Here is a 21,598-nt window from a genome sequence, read left to right on the forward strand (position 1 = left end):
AGTGTGCTCTGAAGGAAGAGGGGAAAAGGCAAGTGTTGGAGATGGAGGACAATCCAATAAGAAAGTGGGAACCAGTGGCAAAAAGGGCTGGTGGCCAAAAGGTGGTGAGAGTAATAAAAAAAGACTGGTTATAAAGAGAGGCTCAGTCTTGAGAGTTTGGGGGGAGGTAGGGTCTAGCAGCAGAGATCCTGGAACAAAGATAAAAGATAGAGACGGGGTCCAGGCTTCCCTGGTGGCACAGTGGTTAAGAATCTGCCTGCTCATGCAGGGGACAGGGGTTCGAGCCCTGGTCCGGGAAGATCCCACATGTCGCGGAGCAACTAAGCCCATGCGTCACAACTACTGAGCCTGTGCTCTAGAGCCTGCGAGCCACATCTACTGAGCCCGCGTGCCTAGAGCCCGTGCTCCGCAACAAGAGAAGCCACCGTGATGAGAAGCCCATGCACCACAACGAAGAGTAGCCTCCACTTGCCTCAACTAGAGAAAGCCCGCGCGCAGCAACGAAGATCCAACACGGCCAAAAATAAAAATAAACAAAATAAATGAATTTTGTTTAGAGGTGTGGTCAAAGAAGGTTAAGTGAATAAAAAGGCAAGGAGGGCACCCAGTGGCAAAGCTCTACAGATGGAGGAGATAAAACTATCAGTGGATGAGAAAAATAAGTCAGCGAAAATATGGGGGCAAATGGCAGAGTGACCTCTAATGGAAGAAAGAAGGCCAGTGATGTGAATGAAAAGAGTGATGTAGGCCTGGGGCCCACTGGGATGTTGGGGTACAATTAAAGGAAGGAGACAATGAACTAAGATGAGTACAGTGTGGGAAGATGGGTCTCTGTAGGTTCTCAGGCTATCAGAGGGATAAATAGGACAGTGTGAGAGAGGTCACTCTCTCCTTTTCTAGAGGGTCTGGAGAGAGTGGGGAGGACAGAGAGTGGGTGGCTCAGGCAGAGAACCTATGGGACACAGCCGAAGGGACACAGATGAAGCAGCATCTTCCCAACCTCCCCAGTCATCAGAAGATCAGCTTCTATAGTCACTCTATCATGATCCTCTCAGCAGGGATCTTGCTACAAATTGTCCTCATCAAGAAGCTTGCCCAGATGGCTGCAAAAGACAGGATGTACAAGCTGCAGCTGGGAGCAGAATGAGGATAGGAGGGCCCAGCAAGTCTGGCAGGAGTCATGTTCCCTACATCACTGACTTCAAGTTGCTTCTTTTATTCCTCAATGAGGGATTTCTTTCACATTCCCTTCCCTATAGGATTACCCTCTCATGTCAGCCTCGGTTGCACAGGGGCCCTGCAGTCACAGAGGCCATGCTAGGAAGAGGGGGCAGGAAAGAAGAAGAGCTTCATCAATACCCGTTTTTCCAAAGAGCAAGCAGGTCCCATGTCACGTGCGCTCCTTTCTGGCAAACTCTCCAAGCTGGGAAAGCAGGAGACTTGGTCACATGTGGTGAAGGTAGGAGCAAAGGATCTTATAGAAAGCTGAGCAAAACTGTCCTCTGGGGGAGGCTCTTGGGAGACTAGACTCCAAGAGCCCCAAGCATTAGTACACAAGGTCAAACAGTCAGTGACAACAATAGACAGGCTCAAGGATGGAATAGCATTTTATACTTTATCCCATCTGATCCTCATAACCACGCTGTGAGGGATGAAGGTCAAGTGTATCTCAAGGAGGAATCTGAGCCTTAGGAAAATTAAACAATTTGTCCCAAAACAGGACCCAAAAGGTCTGCCTCCAGATATCCTTTCCACCATGTTTCACACTGCCACCTAGTGGGCAAGACCCACAGGCCCGCTCCACCATTTTTCCATTCCCATGGATGGACCTGGCAGGGAACTGGAGAAGTGTTCTTGGTTCTGACTCTTTCCTATGACTCTCCCTGCTGAGAGGTTTGTTTTCTAAGAGTGATGAGCTCTAGCAGCTGACGTCCTTAGAGACTATGGATATGGACCTGGGTCTCACAGAAAGGAGAGATTAAGGTTAACCCTTCAGAGCTCCAGATTAAATAGGCAGAACCTTACCTACCAAATGCTCCCTCTTTGCTCCTCTTCTTCCCTGCACTGATGCTGCAAAACAAAAAAGGAATGAGGGGCTTGGACTCAATTCTTATTCTCCTCCCTCTAGGCAAGCTGCAGACATTCATTATATATGAAGAATACGATTTTCTACATTGAATTAATGAAATTCTGGGTTCTTACCCAGAAATCATTTTTAAAATGGTTAAAGTATTTTCTGGGCTTCCCTGGCGGTGCAGTGGTTGAGAGTCAGCCTGCCGATGCAGGGGACACGGGTTCGTGCCCTGGTCTGGGAAGATCCCACATGCCGCGGAGCGGCTAGGCCCGTGAGCCATGGCCGCTGGGCCTGTGCATCCAGAGCCTGTGCTCCGCAACGGGAGAAGCCACAACAGTGAGAGCCCTGCGTACCGCAAAAAAAAAAAAAGTATTTTCTATTTTTTCTCCTTTGAAAATCTCAAACAAATGTTTTCTGTATGTGATCCTCAATTGATTTTTAGTCAGTATTCCTTAATGAAAAGGGTAAATAATCTCAGACCAACAAGTGTATGAATGTTCCATTTGATAGGATTTTGTCCCCTGGGTATGGAGCTTAGACTCTAGCATCCCAGCATTGCGCTCCAGATCAGCTCAATCACAAAGGAAACACCTGATCCAGAGATACCTGAGAAGGTACCGTGACTGATGAATGTGTGTTGAAAGACTGTTCTCCTCTAAGTGTCCTGAACTGTCTTCATAATTTAATCCTGTGTTGTTACATATGGTAGCCACTAGCTACACGTGGCTAAAGCACTTTAAAATGGGGCTAGTCTGAACTGAGATGCGCTGCACGTGTAAAATATACATTGGATTTCGAATGCAGTACCAAAAAGGATGAAAGATGTCTCAGTAATTACGTTTTCATATTGCTTACATGCTGAAATGACTGTTGAAAGGAAACTCCTTACCACATTTGCTCTTAATATCTCTTAATGTTTGCTCAAATGCCTCTTAACATTGTCCATTTTACTATCTGAAAATTTTTTTACACAACCACCAGCTTTTTCATTTTTCTCTGCTGTAGAGCATTCTTTTGGTGTTTATCACTCAGAAACACACTTTTTCACAACAGACTTTGGCCGCATTGTTGATGGCCCTCATTGAACATTGGGTCTCACTCTGTAGTCAACTGTGAGGACTCAGTTAAGTGAATTTCCTCCACACGACATAAAGGAAATCATCTGTCAAAGGCAACTGCAGTGCACAATAATGACACAGTAACCATAACGTGCCACAAAATACATAAAGAAACAGCTGTGTATGTTGTTAAAACTTGAGATTCCTCTATAAATACTTTAAAATATTTATAAGAAAATGGATCATGTCCTGTAACACATTTAAAATCCAGAGTTTGATAGAAAACAAACTTATGGTTACCAAAGGGGAAAGGGGGTAGGGGAGGGATAACGTAGGAGTTTGGAATTAATGGATACAAACTACTATATATAAAATAGATAAACAAGAACCTACTGTATAGCACAAGGAACCATGTTTAATATCTTGTAATAAACCATAATGGAAAAGAATACAAAACAGAATATATATATAACTGAATCACTTTGCTGTACAGCAGAAATCAACACATTGAAAATCAACTATACTTCAATTAAAAAAATCAATATATACTGTCTAAAATTAATAAATCAAGAAATATTGGTAAAAGTTTATTACTTAAAAATAAGGATGTGGGGCTTCCCTGGTGGCTCAGTGGTTAATAATCCACCTGCCAATGCAGGGGACACAGGTTCGAGCCCTGGTCTGGGAAGGTCCCACATGCTGCGGAGCAACTAAGCCAGTGCACCACAGCTACTGACCCTGCGCTCTAGAACCCGCGAGCCACAACTACTGAGCTCACAAGCCACAACTACTGAGCCCATGTGCCACAGCTACTGAAGCCCGTGTGCCTAGAGCCTACGCTCCGCAACAAGAGAAGCCACTGCAATGAGAAGCCGGCGCACCACAACGAAGAGTAGCCCCCACTCACCATAACTAGGGGAAGCCCGCACACAGCAACAAAGACCCAACACAGCCAAAAATAAATAAATGAATAAACTTATTTTAAAAAATAAAAAATAAGGATGTGAACAATGCAAAAAATAGCCAAAAGAACTTAAAGTGGTTACCTCTGATAAGCAGAGCTTGCAGTAGAAGAAGGTGGGAGCAAAGAGCCTGCCTTTTTTTTTTTTTTTTGCCTTGCCCACGCTGAATGGATTGCGGGATCTCAGCTCCCCTACCAGGGATCAAACCCAGGTCCCAGCAGTTAAAGTGCTGAGTCCTAACCACTGGATGGCCAGGGAATTCCCAAGCCTGCTTTTTGTTAAGAGAAATTACTATCTGACTTTCAAAGCAATGTTCATATATTACTCTGATTTTTTTTAAAAACCACTAATTTTAAATATAACCAAAAGAAAAGCAAACAAGTATTTGACAGAGATTCCATGGTAAAAATCTTCAAGTAAGCTTGAAATAGAATCCAATTTTTAAAATGAAGTCTATAAGATTTCAATTTCTGGCAATTTAACTAGGCTAGATGTTATGAAATGCCCTTGCACTGCAAAAATCCAAATGCTGGCTTAACTAGAACAAATACACTTTTATAAGGGGAGGAAGGAAGGAAGGAAGGAAGAAAGGAGGGAAGGAAGGAGGGAAGGAAGGGAGGAGAGAAAGAAAGAAAGGGAAAGAGAGAAAGAGAAGGCAAGAAAGAGAGAAAGAAAGAAAGAAGAAAGGAGACAGGGAGGGAGGGAGGGAGAGAGGAGGAGAGAAAGGGAAAAAAGAGAGGGGAAGGGAAAGAGGGAAAGAGGTGAGGAAAGGAGGAAGAAAGAAATTCTAGAGCCAAAATTAGATGAAAAGCCAACACAGACACTAGGGCTGCCCTAAAAATATGCCCAACCCAGAAACCTAAAGTTTACTGGTTATCAGCCCCACCAAGGCATATTATTTAGACTTGACAAAGTAGGGGAGCTGAATCTGAGAACTGCACATAAAGCCAGGCAACCAAAAGGGCTATACTATGAACATGTGAACAAAAAAAATCTGCATGCTGGAAACAAGAGCCATAAAAAACCAATTTGTCCCTGGTGACACTAAGAATGTGAAACCAGGGCTTCCCTGGTGGCGCAGTGGTTGAGAGGCCGCCTGCCGATGCAGGGGACACAGGTTCCTGCCCCGGTCCAGGAAGATCCCACATGCCGTGGAGCAGCTAGGCCCGTGAGCCATGGCCGCTGAGCCTACGCGTCTGGAGCCTGTGCTCCGCAACAGGAGAGGCCACAACAGTGAGAGGCCCGTGTATCGCAAAAAAAAAAAAAAAAGTGAAACCAAGCAGGACCCTGTGGGGCTCCTGGGCATGGAAGTCTTTCTGTGTCCCCTATTTCTTGTTTGTAGGAAATAGGCTTCAGTCTCCATGACCTTCCCTTACTTCCAAAGGACAGTTTCAAACAGCTGCTAATTAGGAAAGGGAGGAGATGCAGAGACAAGGGAGGAGCAGTCAAGAAACAACAGTGCAGCCTTGAGGCAGGGACCTGGTTCCTCCTCGCCTCAAGGGATACACATAACAATATCTGTGAGCTCTTCTGCAGAACTAAAACCCCCCCAAAAATGGAAGATGTTAACTACTTGATGAAGCATTCTTCATTCCAGAGAGAAGGTCACAGTTTGATAACCCTGAGAACCACAGAAGCTCATCAAGAGACCACCTGAGGCCAGATTAAAGGAATGCAGGCCTTGCACACACCCTGATCCTTATCAGCAACCCCATCCTTGAACCACTGCTATAATACTCCTCACCAAGTGCCCCCCACCACACCCCGGGTTGGGACACACAGTTTTTGAGGACATGAGCCCGCTGTGTCCCCCTTTGCCTGGCAAAGCAATAAAGCTATTTTTTTCTACTTCACCCAAAACTCAGTCTCTAAGATTCGATTCGATTCAGCATCAGTGCACAGAGGCCAAGTTTTCAGCATCAAATTGGGAGAAGAGACAGATTTGAGAAATAGAATTAGCAAAACTGAGTGGAAACACTAACAACATTAATACTAATAATTTTCCCTAATAATTTATCATCATAGCCCTAGTTTCATGAAGACCCGGGATGTGAATTTACACCATACTCATAGTCTGAGAAATAAACATAGTCAATCCAAGAAAAAAACAAATAATTCCAGGTTGGTCAAGTGCCTTAGCACCCAGGAGAAACCAAGACAAATCATCTCAATCCAGGCCCTTCAGGATTCACAAAGTTTAAAAGTATAACCAAATGAGCTCCTAGTAAAATATATCAAACACACAAGGAAACAGACCTCCATAATCAAGAGTCTAGGAAGACTACAAACTGAAAAATAAGACATGCTCAGACTGCTGCTATTGAAATTATAGATCATTATAGGGACTTCCCTGGTGGCACAGTGGTTAAGAATCCGCCTGCCAATGCAGGGGACACAGATTCGATCCCTGGTCCAGGAAGATCCCACATGCCGTAGAGCAACTAAGCCTGCAAGCCACAACTACTGAGCCCACATGCCACAACTGAAGCCCACGTGCCTAGAGTCCGTGCTCTGCAACAAGAGAAGCCACCACAATGAGAAGCCCACGCACCGCAATGAAGAATAGCCCCTGATCTCTGCAACTAGAGGAAGCCTGCACCCAGCAACGAAGACCCAATGCAGCCAAAAATAAATATTATTAATTAATTTTTTAAAAGAAGGTCATTATACACAAAGTAATAGATTTAAAGGGTTTTAAATGAAAAGACAGAGATAATCACTATTGGTGCCAAAATATTGGCTTCCTGTACACCGATGCGGAAATGAGATACGAGATATGGAGACAGAGTTTTGGAGGAGGAAGAAAGGGTGGCTTTATTCTTTGCCAGGCAGAGAGGGGAACACAGCAGGCTAGCGCCTCAAGAACTGTGCCCCCCTCCCTGGGGAATAGGGAGAGGTCTTATAGCTGGAGCTCATGGTCACCGGTATGCAGTAAGGATCCAGGCAGTAACAGTCTTGCATTCTTCTTCTGCACAGTTTCAAAATGGCTACAACACTGGGTCTGGTCGGCTCCAAGGGTGGGGTTGCTGACAAGATGAGCAATAAAATGCTAATCTTAATGAGCTTCTCTAATTCCTTTAATCTTGCCTCAGGTGGTTTTGTGGCTGCTCCTTCCTTGATTAGCAACTGTTCGAATCTGCCCTTTGGAACTCAGGGAATGTCATGGAGGCTGGAGTCTTGCCAAGAAATGGGGGACAAAAAGGCCTCCATGCCCGGAAGCTCCACAGGACCCCACTCGGATTCACTATGTAGAGCAGGAAAAAGGGACATTTAGCCCAAACCAGACCTTCAGGGTAAATTTTCTGAGATGATGCCTGAATTGGGATAGAAGGACAATTAAGAATTAGCCAGGTTGGGGACTTCCCTGGTGGTCCAGTGGTTAAGACTCCATGCTTCCAATGCAGAATTAGCCAGGTGGAAAAAAGTGGTGAGGCCATTCCAGACAGAGGAATCAAAATACTGATGAGCAAAACGATATAGAAGCAATGAACAGCATGGAGGGCTCAGGGGAAACTAGAGGCATTCTTCTATTACTAGAATAATAAACACCAGCAGGTAATGACTAGAGAAGCTAAAGGAGTAGAGAAAGACCTGCACGTGGAGGGTTCTCTATACCGTGCAGAAAGTATGGCTCACTGGAGGATTTTAAGGCGAGTGTCATGATCATTTTTGTTTTAGGTAGATTACTTTGGCAGTAGTGAATGGAAAGGATTTAAGATGGATAAAGCTGGAGGAATGGAGATCAGCTAGGAAGCTACTGCACAGTTTATGGGAGAAATGAGGAGGGCCTGAACTACTAGGGTGACAGTAAGGATGGGGCAGAAAGAGATTTGAGAAATAGCAGATATAATTAGCAAAAGTTGGTGACTGACAACTAATAGGAAAGATGAAGAGGGAGCAGTGTAGAATGGCTCCTGTGTTTCATGCCTGGGTGATTAGGTGACACTAATTGCTTTGGGAAATACAACAGGAAGAACAGGTTGGGACAGAAGAAGAAAATGACCTAAGTTATAAAGATGTTAGGCCTGGGTACCTGTGGGAAATCGAACTTAGGGATGTTTAGCAAGCAACTGGAATCGATGAGACTGAAGCTCATAGAAGTCAGTGCTGAAATAATTAACCACATGAGTGCCTAATTCACTACACAGAATCTACTTCAGAGAATAATACAGTCATCAAAAATGATGTTTAGGGGAATTCCCTGGCGGTCCAGTGGTTAGGACACCACTGCGGACCCGGGTTCGATCCCTGGTAAGGGAAATAGATCCTGCATGGTGCAACTTAGACCCGGGACAGCCAAATAAATAAATGTTAAAAAGTAAATAAAATAGGGCTTCCCTGGTGGCGCAGTGGTTAAGAATCCACCTGCCAATGCAGGGTACTCAGGTTCGATCCCTGGTCTGGGAAGATCCCACATGCCACGGAGCAACTAAGCCCGTGCGCCACAACTACTGAGCCTGCGCTCTAGAGCCCGTGCGCCACAACTACTGAGCCTGCGTTCAGAACTACTGAAGCCCGCGCACCACAACAAGAGTAGCCCCCGCTCGCGGCAACTAGAGAAAGCCTGCGTGGAGCAACGAAGACCCAACGCAACCTAAAATAAATAAATTTATTTTTAGAAAATAAAATAAAAAATATTAACAGCTTTCTTACCTTACGAAAACCTACATTTACTTAAACACTGTAAAAATGTGAATAGCCAAGTCTGGAAAGAACTACGTCAAGATGCTATGGAAATTATTTTGAGATTGAAAGTTTATGGGATCCTTCCTTCTACTTTTTTATATATTCTAAATTCGGTATAGAATAGTATCATAACGGGAAAAACTGTTTTTTAAAAAGTAACATTTCCTCTTACCTCTAGCGGGACATAGCTAGAGTTCCTATCAAATACAGGACCTGACACATAGTAAGCCCCCAGTAAATGCAGCAAAGGACCAGCACCTGAGATGTGAGAGCAGTGGCCTCGGATCTTCCTGCCTTGTAGAGAAGCCTGTCCCGCCGGCCCTCAGGACTCGGTCTCACCTCGGCCCGCCCACAGCCGGGCTAACGGGCCGCGCCCGGCTCCGCGCCCGGCTCCGCGCCCGGCTCCGCCCTCCGCTCCCACTACCCCAGCCCCGCGGCCTCCCCGCTGCTGTCTTCCGGCTTGAAACAACTCCTCCCGGACGGTGAGCACCACCCTCCTGAGGACGCTGACCCCTCCCGGAGGGGCGGTTCCGTCAGGTCTCGCTGTCCGGACCAGTCCTGACATTTTCAGGACACTGGGCCCCTCAGGGGCAGGGGATAAGAGCGTGCCGAGCCCGCGCGGCCGCTGGAGCTGGGTTGCTGGCCAAGCCCTTTACTCGGCATCCCTCTGGAGGAGGTGGGAAGGGGAAAGGGGGGAGAGGGAAGAGCGGTCAGGGAAGGGGAGAGGTGAGGCGGAAGGAAAGGGAGAAAAACCAGTGGGGTAGCTTAGGAAGCCGAAGCCACGGCCGCGTGTGGGCGCTGGCGGGCTCCGCGGCGGGACCTGGGCGCAGCCGCCCCATCCAGAGGCCCCACGGTTGAGGGAGTCCTGCAGCGGAACCGGCGCTGGGGCGTCCGAAAAGCCTCACCCGAATCTTGGCTGTGAGCTCTGGTCTCTAGGATGCTTACTTCTGCGTCCTGAGGTGTCGCCTGGAGGCGGCCTCCAAGAAGCCTGAGGGGACAGCCCTGAGGCTGCCCCCGCCCCGCCCCCCGCGCCCTCCCCGGCGCAGGCCCCGCCCCGCAGCAGGCCCTCTCCCAGAAATCTCGCCCTTTCCTTCATTCACCCTGAGGGTACTGAGCTCCAACCAGATACTAAGCGCCAGATGCTTGGGTTAAAGCGGTGAACGTGGTAGACCAGATAATTAAGACGCAAGTTACAATCTAGTGTGGAAAGTGCCGGTGGGGGAGGGGAGGATAAGGGCACCCGTCCTAGCTTGGGAGAGTCAAGGAAGGTCTCACAAAAGAACACACCTTTCACTCTAGCAGGAAGAAAGAAAATCGGAGGCAATGGTTTTTGATGATGAAAAGTTCCCATTGGATGGCTCCTGGTTCCTCTGAAAAGTAGAGGTCTGCCATATCTGCTAGGGGCCAGGAGAAAGAGAAGTTGAGGAAAGTAAAGAAGGTTTGAATTTATTTTGAGTAGGATGGGAGAGTTTACTAAGTAATAAATGACATAACTAACCACTGGACCACCAGGGAATTCCCAGGAAGCTTTGCCTGTTTTGATCACCCATGTATCCCAAACACTTAGAACAGTGCCTAGCGCATAGCAGGCACTTAATAAATGGAATGCATAAATAAATGTCTTTCAAGTGATGATGGAGTTGCCCATTAGTTGTAGACCGTAAGTTTATGGTGGCCACCAACTTACCTATAAGTGTGATTTTATCCAATAATGCTGACCTCTGCCTGCCTAGAGGGCAGTTCTGGCAGAGGCAGAGTTGGGATTTTGCCAGGTGGAAATGATGAAAGGAGAATGAATTGATAGATGTTGATTAGGTGATGAACCATGAAGTCTATCTTGGAGAGGGAGGAAATAAAGGCAAGAGGTTTCTTATGGACAGGGAACAAAGTGGAAAGAGCAATGGGCTAGACTCCTGACAAGGTTGAAGAGTTGGCATTTTAGGACAAGTCTGGAGGTTGAAATCAGAGGGTGATGCCAGACAGAAGGCAGAGTGGTTCCTGATGATGATGCTTCAGATATGGCCATAGCTGGATTGGAGCAGAGGTAAAGGACTCTGAGATGAAAAGGTCTAGGAATTGAGAGTCTAGGTCATTTAATAGGTTATCCGCACAGATGTTTGGGTTTCCCATAGATTTCCCTCCTTCAAGATCTCTGCCCTAGGCCCCATCCAGCCCCTTCACCAACCTTCGTAGGATCTGCATTCACATTTTAACTTAAGCCTCAGATCCCAAAAGATCTGGCATGGCTCTGGGCCAGAAAACCGAAGGGGCTAGTTAGAGCTATAATGGACATCTCTATTATTTTGTTTTGATACCAGCATGCATACACCTTTCTGGAAACAGGATGTCTATGCTTTCTGGAGGAACGACCAGACCTCCACTTCTTCGGTCTCAGGCCATGCGCAGATAGTGTTCTTCCCTCCATACCCTTACTCCAAGGATGTGTATGTAACTCAGACCTGCCAGAAGAAGCATCCTATTCCCCTGTGTACAGTTCAGTGAGTAGTTCAATGATGTATGAATGACCAGCTGGAACCCATAAGCACAATATTGTCATAGCAACACCACATTTTCAGCTTCACTTGAACTTGCTACCACACAGTACCTAAAAATAAAGTCAGCACGGAAGACAGAGAGTCAGGGACTTCCCTGGTGGTCCAGTGGCTAAGACTCTGTGCTCCCAGGGACTTCCCTGGTGGTGCAGTGGTTAATAATCTGCCTGCCAATGCAGGGGACATAGGTTCGAGCCCTGGTCCGGGAAGATCCCACATGCCGCGGAGCAACTAAGCCCGTGCGCCACAACTACTGAGCCTGCGCCTAGAGCCCATGCTCTGCAACAAGAGAAGCCACCGCAATGAGAAGCCCGCGCACCGCAACGAAGAGTGGCCCCCGCTCTCTGCAACTAGAGAAAGCCCACGCACAGCAACCAAGACCCAACGTGGCCAAAAATAAATAAATAAAATTAATTAATTAATTAATGGCCTTTACTTTGTGGGAACGAGAGCCTTATGTTGCCAGATTTTAAGCCAAAAATATTATTACGTACAATCTACTAATCTTATAATGTTGACCATTCAAGTTTTGAAAACAAAACAAAAAACTGCTGGCCACATTGTCTGGGCCAAATGTTATATATCAGTATGTACCTTTAAGCCGTTTTATGGTTTCAGCTGCTACATATATACTGGTAGCTATCAAATTTATATCTCCCCCACAGACTACTTTCCCAAGCTTCAGATACATGTATCTGCCTCCTGCCTGACATTTCCTTGTCACAGGAACCTCAAATGCAAATGTCTAAAATGGAACACATTGTCCCCTCACCCTAAATTGGTTACCAGGTTTGTGTTACTTACCTCAGTAAAATGTCACTAACATACACACCCAGTTCCCCAAGTCAGAATCCCTAGAGTCATTCTCAACTCCCTCCCTACTCCACCCTATCCCACTGGTAACTAAGTCTAATCAATTATAACTTTAGAATTCTATTTGAACCTGTTATTCTCCATTCCCACCATCACTGCCTTGGTTCAGGCCTCATCTTTCATTTTGCCTAAACTAAAGCGAAGTTTCCCTAACCAATCTCTTGCCTTCAATCTCTTTGCCCTCAACATAGCCAGAGTGTTTTTTCCAAGACACAAACTTGATCTTGTCTCTTCCCTGCTCAAAAATTTTCAATTATTTCCCATCACCTTCTGGATAAATTTCCAACTTCTTAGTCTGGTATTCAGGGCCCTTTGTGATCTTGTCTATCCTACTGCTTCCCCAACCCCCAACTAATACTACAGCTGCACTGAGACACCTTCAATTTCCCTAATGGGACATGCTTTCTCTGACCCACCACCTTTACACAGGCTGTTTCTACTGCTTGGATGGTCCTCTCTTCCCTACACTCTCATTTTCTTGATTCCTCAAACCAAGCACTGGTCATCTCTTCTGGGAAGCACCCCCTGACAAGCAACCCCCTTCCCCAAGGTGGTTAGATGTCCTCCACCCCTCTTAATACCCTGTGCATACCTCTATTTTAATTGTCTATTATTTGACTGTTTCCCTCACTGAAATGGGACCTACTTTAGCCCAGAGACCCTGTCTTACTTCTGCCTCCTCAAGACTGAGCACAATACCTGATCCATAGTAAGCACTTAATAAATATTCTCTGAATGAGTGAATGAATAAATCTAGTCCAAATCATGGTACCAATGGAGAAAACGTTCTTGCCCAAGATTACATGGCCAAACAGTGACAGAGCTAGAAAATCCAAGTCTCCTCAACTTCAGCTCAGCGCTCTTTCTACCAGACTAAGCTGGCAGTTGATGGGGGATAGGGTGAGAAGAGAGGCATTGAATTGTACTGCAAAGGCAGATATTGAAGTTTGACCCTAAAAAGAGGAGTTGACATGAAACAGAGTGGTGGTTTTAGGGAAAAGAGGGGCAAATGAAAAATAAAGGGTCAAGCACGTTTGATTTGTCATCCTTAACATGAATATTTGTGAAAAAGGTCTCGGGCAACCTAAAGACATGAGATGTAAAAGAGGAAACAGACTCCATCTATTAAAGATGGAATGAGGCGTATAATCAGGAACCTTAAAAGTGATGGAAGAAATTTTCATATACTGAGGTATAGGGAAGTCATTCTGGCTTATATATGATTTGACTTGAACTTTATACTAATTACAAGCCTGTCTTGTGGTCTATCAAACATACATTGCACATCTGCTTTAACCATTAAAGAAAATGGTGGATTGTCCAGAAGTAAAGAATATCTGTTATGAAATTAGAGATAAACGCCTTCCTTCCTGGGATGTCAGTGCTAGTGCTCCTTTGACGAAAAGGCTCCCTTCCCAGGCACCAAGGTCATACTGACTTGCTGTGTACGAGCTAATCTGTCTTTTTTGAAACACTGAAGGAATGTACCCCTGTCATGTTTGATGTCCTTTGTTCTGACAAGATATAAAGCTGTGCTGGAAACCAGGCTTCTTGGGAGCAGTTCCTCAGAGCTATCTGAGAGGCTGTCTCCTGGGCTACAGTTTTCAGCTTGGCTCAAATAAAACTCTCCTCTATTCTATTCTTGCTATAGATTGGTTATTGATCATTTATGGCAACAAAAGAAATAATATTTTAACATAGCACATACTATGTATTACTCTAAGCATATAAATGTTTTCATTTAACCCTCAAAACAACCCTATGTGGTAAGTAATAATATTATCCCTATTTTACAGATGAGATAACTGAGGCACTGAAAGATAAAGTAGTTTGAGATTTCACAGGTAGGAAGTGGCAGAGCTAGGATTTGAATAAGGTAGTTTGATGCTAGAATCCATGTCCTCAACCACAATGCCTGAAGATAATTCTGACCTTGGTGATCAAGACAAAAGGGGATCACTAAGCTTTCACTGAATAAAGTATGAGTTGTCTGGTGGGCGCAATTTTTGGGCCCTAAATTCACAGAGACTGCTGTTAGGTATGCGGGGGATGGGAGTTCTTTGTTCTGTGATGCAGTGATGACCTCAGAGTAAACTGCCACTAGGCTGAGGGAAATGGAATAGCTGCCAGAGGGCCTGCTTGGGGCTGAGGGGGACATGGGGCTTCTCTGGGGCCAGTTGACCCGTGCCCTGGCCTGCAGACACTGTGGCAGCAGCTGCCTTCTGAGTCCAGGGAACCTGGTAATACTATTCTTGTTCGTGGTTTGGCAGATGCGGAGGTGGTGGCAGCTTGGCAGATGGCGACAGCTTCAGTCCTGGTACTCTGGGGGCAAGATGCAAGGCAAGGTGGGTGATATAGGTGTGCAGCTCGGTAAATGACTCACCACATGAGTTCAGGTGAGGAATCATTGACATGGGCTCAAAAGAGTGACTATAAGCCTTAAATGTGAGGCTGGGTGAGTGACCATTAACACTAGATTTCAAGCCAGCTGAATGATCACTGACCCTAGATGTGGGGTTATGTAAGGGAATGCCGATCTCCAAAGGTAGTTGGGTAATGGCCATTAACACCAGATGGGTAAGTGACTATTGTCCACAGATGTGGGCCCCAGTGAGTGGGAGGTTCACTCTGGGTGTAGAACAAAGACTGAGGGCTTAACGGTACATCTTGTGTCTCTGAAAAAGGCTTCATGCCTGATTGTATCTTTCTCCACTCCCCAGGGCCTACTACTTCTGTACCATGTGGCTTTCCTTGATTGCCTGTGGAAGCAGAAGTCAGAGGAGGAAGAAGAGGAGGAGGAGGAAGAGGAGGTATCTCTGCATCCACTGCAGCCATGTTCTCTTCCCAAAGAAGCTCCTATTGGAGAACAAGCCACCACAGCCCCATCCCAGCCATCTTGTGATTCTGAGGGCCTCCACAAGGCCACAGGGACACTAGAGCAAGTACTCACGCAGACCCCAAACCCTTCCAGATCCTTCCCCACCTTTCAGATCTTGACCAACCTGCCTGTGAGACACAAGACAGCATCAGGGAGCCACCTACAGCAGAGAAAAAGCCAGCTCTTCTGGGGTCTCCCCTCTCTGCACAGTGAGTCCTTGGAGGCCATCTTCCTGAGCTCAGGTGGCCTCTCTCCCCTGAAGGTGTCTGTCAGTCCTTCCGTCTTCTTTAACAAGTTTGTCTTCCTGCCTAGAACCCCAGTATTGCTGCTTCCCCAGTATTGCTCCACAACCCCACTTCCTACACATGAAGTCCATACTACAGAAGATCTGGAAGGAATGGCCTCTGACCCTCAGCAACTTCCCTCCCCATCTTCCCCTCCTGTCCCATCACTTCCCCTCCATCTTAAATCCTTTCCCATGGATCATAAGAGAGTCCTATCTGGCACTGAGGCAAATACACAGTGGCTTACACAGCAGAGAGAGGTCCCTTGGGTCTCTGAGGATCAAGCCCTGCACCCACAGCCTAACCTCCAAAGAACCAGGCCCTCCAAACTCTTCCATTCATCTGAGGTCTGGTGGAAGGTGCCATGGGATCCTGGCCTCCAACAACACATTCCAGACTCACTCTGTGCCTCCCTAGCAGAAAATCCTGCTAGCCTTCCGGGAGCCCTAACTAGGTCTGAGGCCACATGGAGGACCACGGGGCAAAATGAGGACCCCCAAACCCCTGAGCCAGCAGTGCCAGCTCCCAGCCTAACCCCAACTTCTCTGCCAGAATGCCAGGGAGTCAGCCCTATAGGAGGCCTCTCTGGACCTGAGGCCCTCTGGGAAACCACAAGGCGAAGAGAGAATCCTCAGATCTCTGAGCCTCTGACCTCAGTCCCTTGCCAATCTGTAGCCCCCATGACAGAGCCTCAAGGAACCAGCACCCTGGAAGTTCCACCTGTATATGAGACTCAGTGGGGAACCACAGGACATAAAGAGAGTACTCAAGCCTTTCAGCCCCCAACGCCAGCCCCCTGCCCTCCCCCACATCCCCTGCCAGAACTCCAGGGAGGCAGTCCCCTGGGAGATCCATCTGGCTATGAGCCCCAGTGGAGATGCAGAGAAAATTCAACAAACCTTTGGGCCTTTGAGCCCCCAGCCTTGGACATCGACCCAGGACTCCATGGAACCATGCCTGCATGTGTCCCATCAGGATCTGAGACTCCGTGGAAGGGCACGCAGAGTAGAGAAAATCTTTGGGTCTCTGCAGACCCAGTTTCATCTCCCAGCCTTCCCTCAGCCTCTCTGCTGGAGTCCCTAGGAACGGGTGCCCGGGCAGTCTTGTCTGAGTCCAAAGTTTTGTGGGAGGCCATGAGGCAGACAGACAACCTCTGGACCTCAGAATCTCCAGGCCCTGGCCACAGCCCATCTCTAGCTCCTATTCTAGAACCCCACAGAATCAATCCTGTGGGAGAGCTCACTGGGTCAGAAACTGCATGGAAGGACACTGATCATTCCCGGAATTCCTGGGCTTTTGAATCGCCATCTCTAGCCTTCAGCCCACCCGAAGTTCTTGTACTGGATTCCCTCAGAGCTAGCCCTACGGGGGTCCTCTTTGATTCTGAAGCTACATGTGGGGACATAGAAAGCAGGAAGAACTCCTGGGCCTCTGAGCTCCCGGCTTGCAGCTTACCCCAAGACCCACGTGGAGCCAACCGCTTGGGAGTCCAATCTGACTCTGAGCCTACTGGGGGGGACATGGAGCAGAAAGAAACCTGTTGTGTTCCTGTGTCCCCATTGTGGGGTCCCAGCCCATGCCCAAACTCTATGTCAAAGTCTCACACAAGTGAGCCTATTGGAGACCAATGCAACTGTAAACCTGAGGGGGAAACAGTGGAGCAGAGAGAGAACTGCTGGACCATTGAACTCCCAGCCCCAACCCCCAGGTCACTCTGTGCTCCTCTACCAGATCCACACATTGCCCTTGGGTTTGTGTGGAGGAATGTGCAACAAAGAGGGATCCCCCAGGACCCCAGCCTTCCAGCAGTGGATCCCCTCCAGCCAATACCCTGGCCTCCCACCCAAGCTGAAGCTCTGAAGATTGAGTCCAACCAGCCTGGCCTACCCAAGGGAGAGCTGTTCCCAGGGGCTAAGGCAGAGACTCCATCCTCCCAGGGTGAGGCTGTCCCAAAGGTGCCCACCCACTCTGAGATCCAGGCCTGTCACCGGAGTAAAGAGTTGGAACTCAGGCTGAAGAAACTACAGCAGAGCCCTGCTTCCAGATCTCTTGGCCCAAGTCAATCATTTGGCAGGTCCCCTGCCCTGAGCTCCACAACTCAAGCCGCCCGGAGACTCTCTTCTCGCCCACCACAGCAGATTCATCCCCTCAGTCTGTGCCCCAACTCTTCAAGCTGTCATCCCCCCAAACCTCAGAGCACAGTAACTCAGCCTGCCCAGGTCCCCCGCTGTTATCACTCCCACTCCTCTATCCAACCTCAGCTATGGAAGTCTGGCAGGGCAGAACAAGGGTCTCAGAAAGAGCAAAGAATGAATGCGAAGGTGGTGTCCCAGATCTCATCCCGGGGGTCATGTGTTCACTGCCCAGGCCTGGAAGAGCCCTCATACCCTGAGGTTCCAGCCTCAGGCAAGAGACAGGACAAGGTTTCAGCCCTATCTTCAGCCAAAAAGAGAGAGCGCCCCAGGAAACCCAAAGAAGGAGACCACAGAGAAGGGGATGCAAAATTGGGGTCAACTACAGTTACAGGGAAAAGCCACCTAGCCCAGGCCAGACTAGCAGAGGTCCCTGTAAGCAGACTTCCGCAAGGATCTCAGCACAGGGACCAGAGCTGTCGACACACTGCTCTCTCCCTGCAGCCTCACGCCAAGGCTTCAGGTTCCCAAGATCAGAGAGGGGCGAGGCTGGGAGCTGGTGACATCCTGGCCCCTCGGCACCGTAAGCACTGCCCTTGGGCCCAGAAGCGTCTTTCCTCCCCCACACCTCAGGCTCCCCTTATCAGGGGTCTCCAGAGGATGTTAGCCAAATTTCTGGGTATCCGTGGACCCCTGCCCGCCAAATCCAGTCAGCAGAGAAAAGGCTGGTAGTACTGGTACCCAATATAAGTACCCCAAGACCTGAAGCCAAACCAGTTGGGGGTGGAGGCACAAAGGAAATCCTAATAAACTAGCTGAACTAGACAAATCCCACTCATGTCTTTTTTGGAGTCTGGGGTACTGGAAATGACGGTTCCCTATTCTGCTGCAGCTGTATCTCCTCAGGATCAGGTCCCAGACGTAGAGAGCTCAGGATTCTATAGGCTTAACTTTCTTTTCAAGCTGTTCACAGATGATTAACCTGGAGTCTACAACCTGGAGTCCTCACTCTACAAGGTGAAGCTGTTAAGGCCAGGGGAGCACAGACCAATGCTGCCCTTGAGAAAAGCTTCACAGCAAGTCAACAGAAGAAAAATATATCCATTCACACGAGCACAATTGGTCTGGGCCTAGGCAGCTGCTCTTGGTCCTGGGTATGGTCCCCTTCTTCACAAACTTGATACACAAGTTCCCCACATATGTTTCTAGCCAATTCTCGTCAGCCCTCTGCTCTTTTCTCTCTCTAGTTTAGCTCATGCATCCCCAAGGCCACAAAAACAAGTCCCTTTTCATATGTTTAGTGATCGCTGGATTTCTTCTGTAATTACCTGTTCGTATCGTATACCCATTTTTCTACTGCACTGTTTGCTGGGTATTTTATTACTTTTCTACTGCTGCCATAACAAATTATCACAAAACAACATAAATTAATTTTATTAGAAGTCTGATATATGTCTCACACGGCTAAAATCAAGAGGTTGGCAGGGCCGTATTCCTTTCGGTAGGCACTGGGTAGGATTCATTCCTGGTCTTTCCCAGCTTCTAGAAGCTGCCCACATTCCTTGGCTATTGGCCCTCCTCCTCCATCTTCAAAGCTAGCAAAGGCAAGTTCTTCTCACATCACATCACTTTTTCCTCCCTCTCCCACTTTTCAGGACACTTTTAATCACACTGGACCCACCTCAATAATCCAAGATACTCTTCCTATCTTATAGTAAGTTGGCTAGCAACCTTAATTCCATCTGCAACTTCAATTCCCTTTTGCCATGTAGCACAACATATCCACAGGTGCCAAGGAATAGGACGTGGGCATTGGTGTGGGGTTTGGGAATGGCATTATCCTGTCATAGACATTAACTCAATCTGTTAATATGCTGCAAATAGTTTCTCCCAATCTGTAGCTTATTTTCTAATTTTAAAGCGATTTTACCATGCCAAAGTTTAAATCTACCAACATGTTCCCTTATGGATTCTAAAACACTTTCTTCTAGCACCCTCATGGACGTTTGTTTGTTTGTTTTGGGGCGTGCCGTGCAGCATGTGGGATTTTAGTTCCCCAACCAGGGACTGAACCCGTGTCCCCTGCAGTGGAAGGGCAGAGCATTAACCACTGGACCACCAGGGAATTCCCATAGATGTTATGTTTAGATTGTTAATCTAATTTTTGAGTATGAGGAGAGAATCTAACTCCCCCAACCCCCCGAAAAGATATCCAATTTTACCAATACCATTAAAAACATAATGTCTTGAACCCATTCCATTAAGTGCCATATTTCAAAACATGGGTCATTTTTTAACCATCTCTAGGCTTCAGGATCCACCTATCTAACCACCTACTAGTATTGTCTCATACACAACCTGTCTAAAACGTACTCATTTTCCCTTTAACCTTGTCCTCCAATGTGCGAATTCCTATTGAAGGGGTGTATAACATCCACCCCAGTACTGAAGCCAGAAGCCTGCTCCTGACTCCTCCTTTACCCTCATGCCCCAATCTAAAAAAGAAAAAAAGAACAGAAGATTATCTCTGGTTATTGGGAATATTATATAATTTTTAGCTGCATTACAGATCTTAGTTCCCCAATCAGGGATTGAACCTGAGCCCACGGCAGTGAAAGCACCAAGTCCTAACCACTGGGCCACCAGGAAATTCCCCAAAATAAAAGTTTTTTAAGAAGTGAATTGTTGGAAACTCCCTGGCAGTCCAGTGGATAGGATTCAGTGCTTTCACTGCGGGGGCCTGGGTTCAATCCCTGGTCGGAGAACTAAGATCCCACAAGGCGCACTGTGAGGCAAAAAAAAAAAAAAAAAAAAAGTGAACTGTCAATGAAAAAAAAGTGAATTGTCTATACACAACAATGCACATGTGGGTGACAATACTGTACTGTACACTTGGAAATTTTTGCGTGAATTTTGTTATTTTGCCACAACAAAAAAAAGTTCTCTAGCCCTGAAATCTGATGGTTACTTCCCTGCCTAAACCCCCAGAGGACCCACAAGATCTTTAGAATAAAGTTCACACCTGGCATTTGAGGTTCTTCACAATGTGGTTTGGCCTCTCAGAATTCACTCCCTTGCTAGTCAACCTGATGCTTCTTAAGCATGCTCTGACCCCTTGTCAAGCCTCCCACCTTCCTTTGACCCCCAGCTCAGACTGCCTCCACAGCCTTCTCAGATTCTCCTATCTTGGTACGGTTCCCCCTTCCTTGCAGCCCCATAACAATTTATGTCTTGTTGATAGCACTGCTTTCCTGATATTACAGCTATCAAGCCCTTCAAAGACAGTGAGGTTCTGTGAGGTCAAGTCCACACTCCCAAACCAGTGCTCTTCCCAATCTGTAACATTCGCTCTACTCTGTATAGTTGGTTGAGAAAAAGTCAGAAGGTACCCGCTTCCCTCTGCTTCCTCTCACTGTTACTATTCTGTTCCGAAGTTTTATTTAGCCCTAACTTGTCTATAGGGTCTGAGCCAAACTTACCACCTGCTGGCCAGGGGTGGAACTGAAGGTACTTTCCTTCTCCCCACCTATCCACCCCCAGAAAAATAGTCTCATAGTCTCAAAGACAATGCAATTCTGAATTTCCACTTGAAATAGGGCCATTTAATGAGTCTATGCAACTCTGAATAGCTTTATGAAACATCAAAATCCTATATTCTTAAGTCTTTTTAAGCCCTCAGTAGGTTGTAGGGCTGGGCAAGATTATTAACAAACCATTTAACATTTGTTCAGTTCAGTCAAGCTAATGACTGGCAGCCCTGTGTTCCTCCTGGGCATTATGTAACCACTACTCTCAAGGCTACTTGCAGGATCAGTGTCTTGGACCCCAGTATGTTTCAAGATGTTAGATTTATAGTTCCATCTTTGCTTTCGCCTCTGTGGTGAACTGCTGGGCCTCCATGATCTAATTGGTGCCATATTCTTGGTTAGAAACCCATCTTCTAATCACAGCACTTATCCTGTGGGAAGATGGCTATAGTAAGATCACATTCCAATTTCTTTCTGGGAACCCTGTGGGGAAAAAGATGAACTGCCTATACAATTTGCCTCTTGGTTTAAGTATGCAGGCTTCTGCAGGAGCATTTTGACAATGAACAGTC

At 47.0% G+C, this 21,598-nt stretch overlaps 2 protein-coding genes across 2 annotated transcripts in view; one reads left to right on the plus strand and one right to left on the minus strand.

Annotated features, from left to right (window-relative positions):
• Nucleotides 1–9,788, minus strand: part of LOC309799833 (protein SPATA31F1-like) — a 114,447-nt gene extending 104,659 nt beyond the window's left edge. The window contains 2 exon segments of the mRNA XM_082613426.1: nt 2,026–2,070; nt 9,686–9,788. The gene's annotated coding sequence lies outside the window, so the exon portion shown is untranslated.
• Nucleotides 9,789–14,346: 4,558 nt separating this feature from the next.
• SPATA31G1 (SPATA31 subfamily G member 1) lies at nt 14,347–18,231 on the plus strand (the record flags this gene model as incomplete). The annotated part of the gene is made up of 2 exons (XM_082625603.1): nt 14,347–14,445; nt 14,926–18,231. Exons 1-2 carry the CDS (start codon nt 14,362–14,364, stop codon nt 18,229–18,231), a joined length of 3,390 nt encoding a protein of 1,129 aa, XP_082481729.1. The 5' UTR covers nt 14,347–14,361.
• Between the last annotated feature and the right edge of the window lie 3,367 nt (nt 18,232–21,598).

This window comes from Mesoplodon mirus (assembly GCF_964341445.2).
Source record: "Mesoplodon mirus genome assembly, chromosome: 1".
Taxonomy (NCBI): Eukaryota; Metazoa; Chordata; class Mammalia; order Artiodactyla; family Ziphiidae; genus Mesoplodon; species Mesoplodon mirus.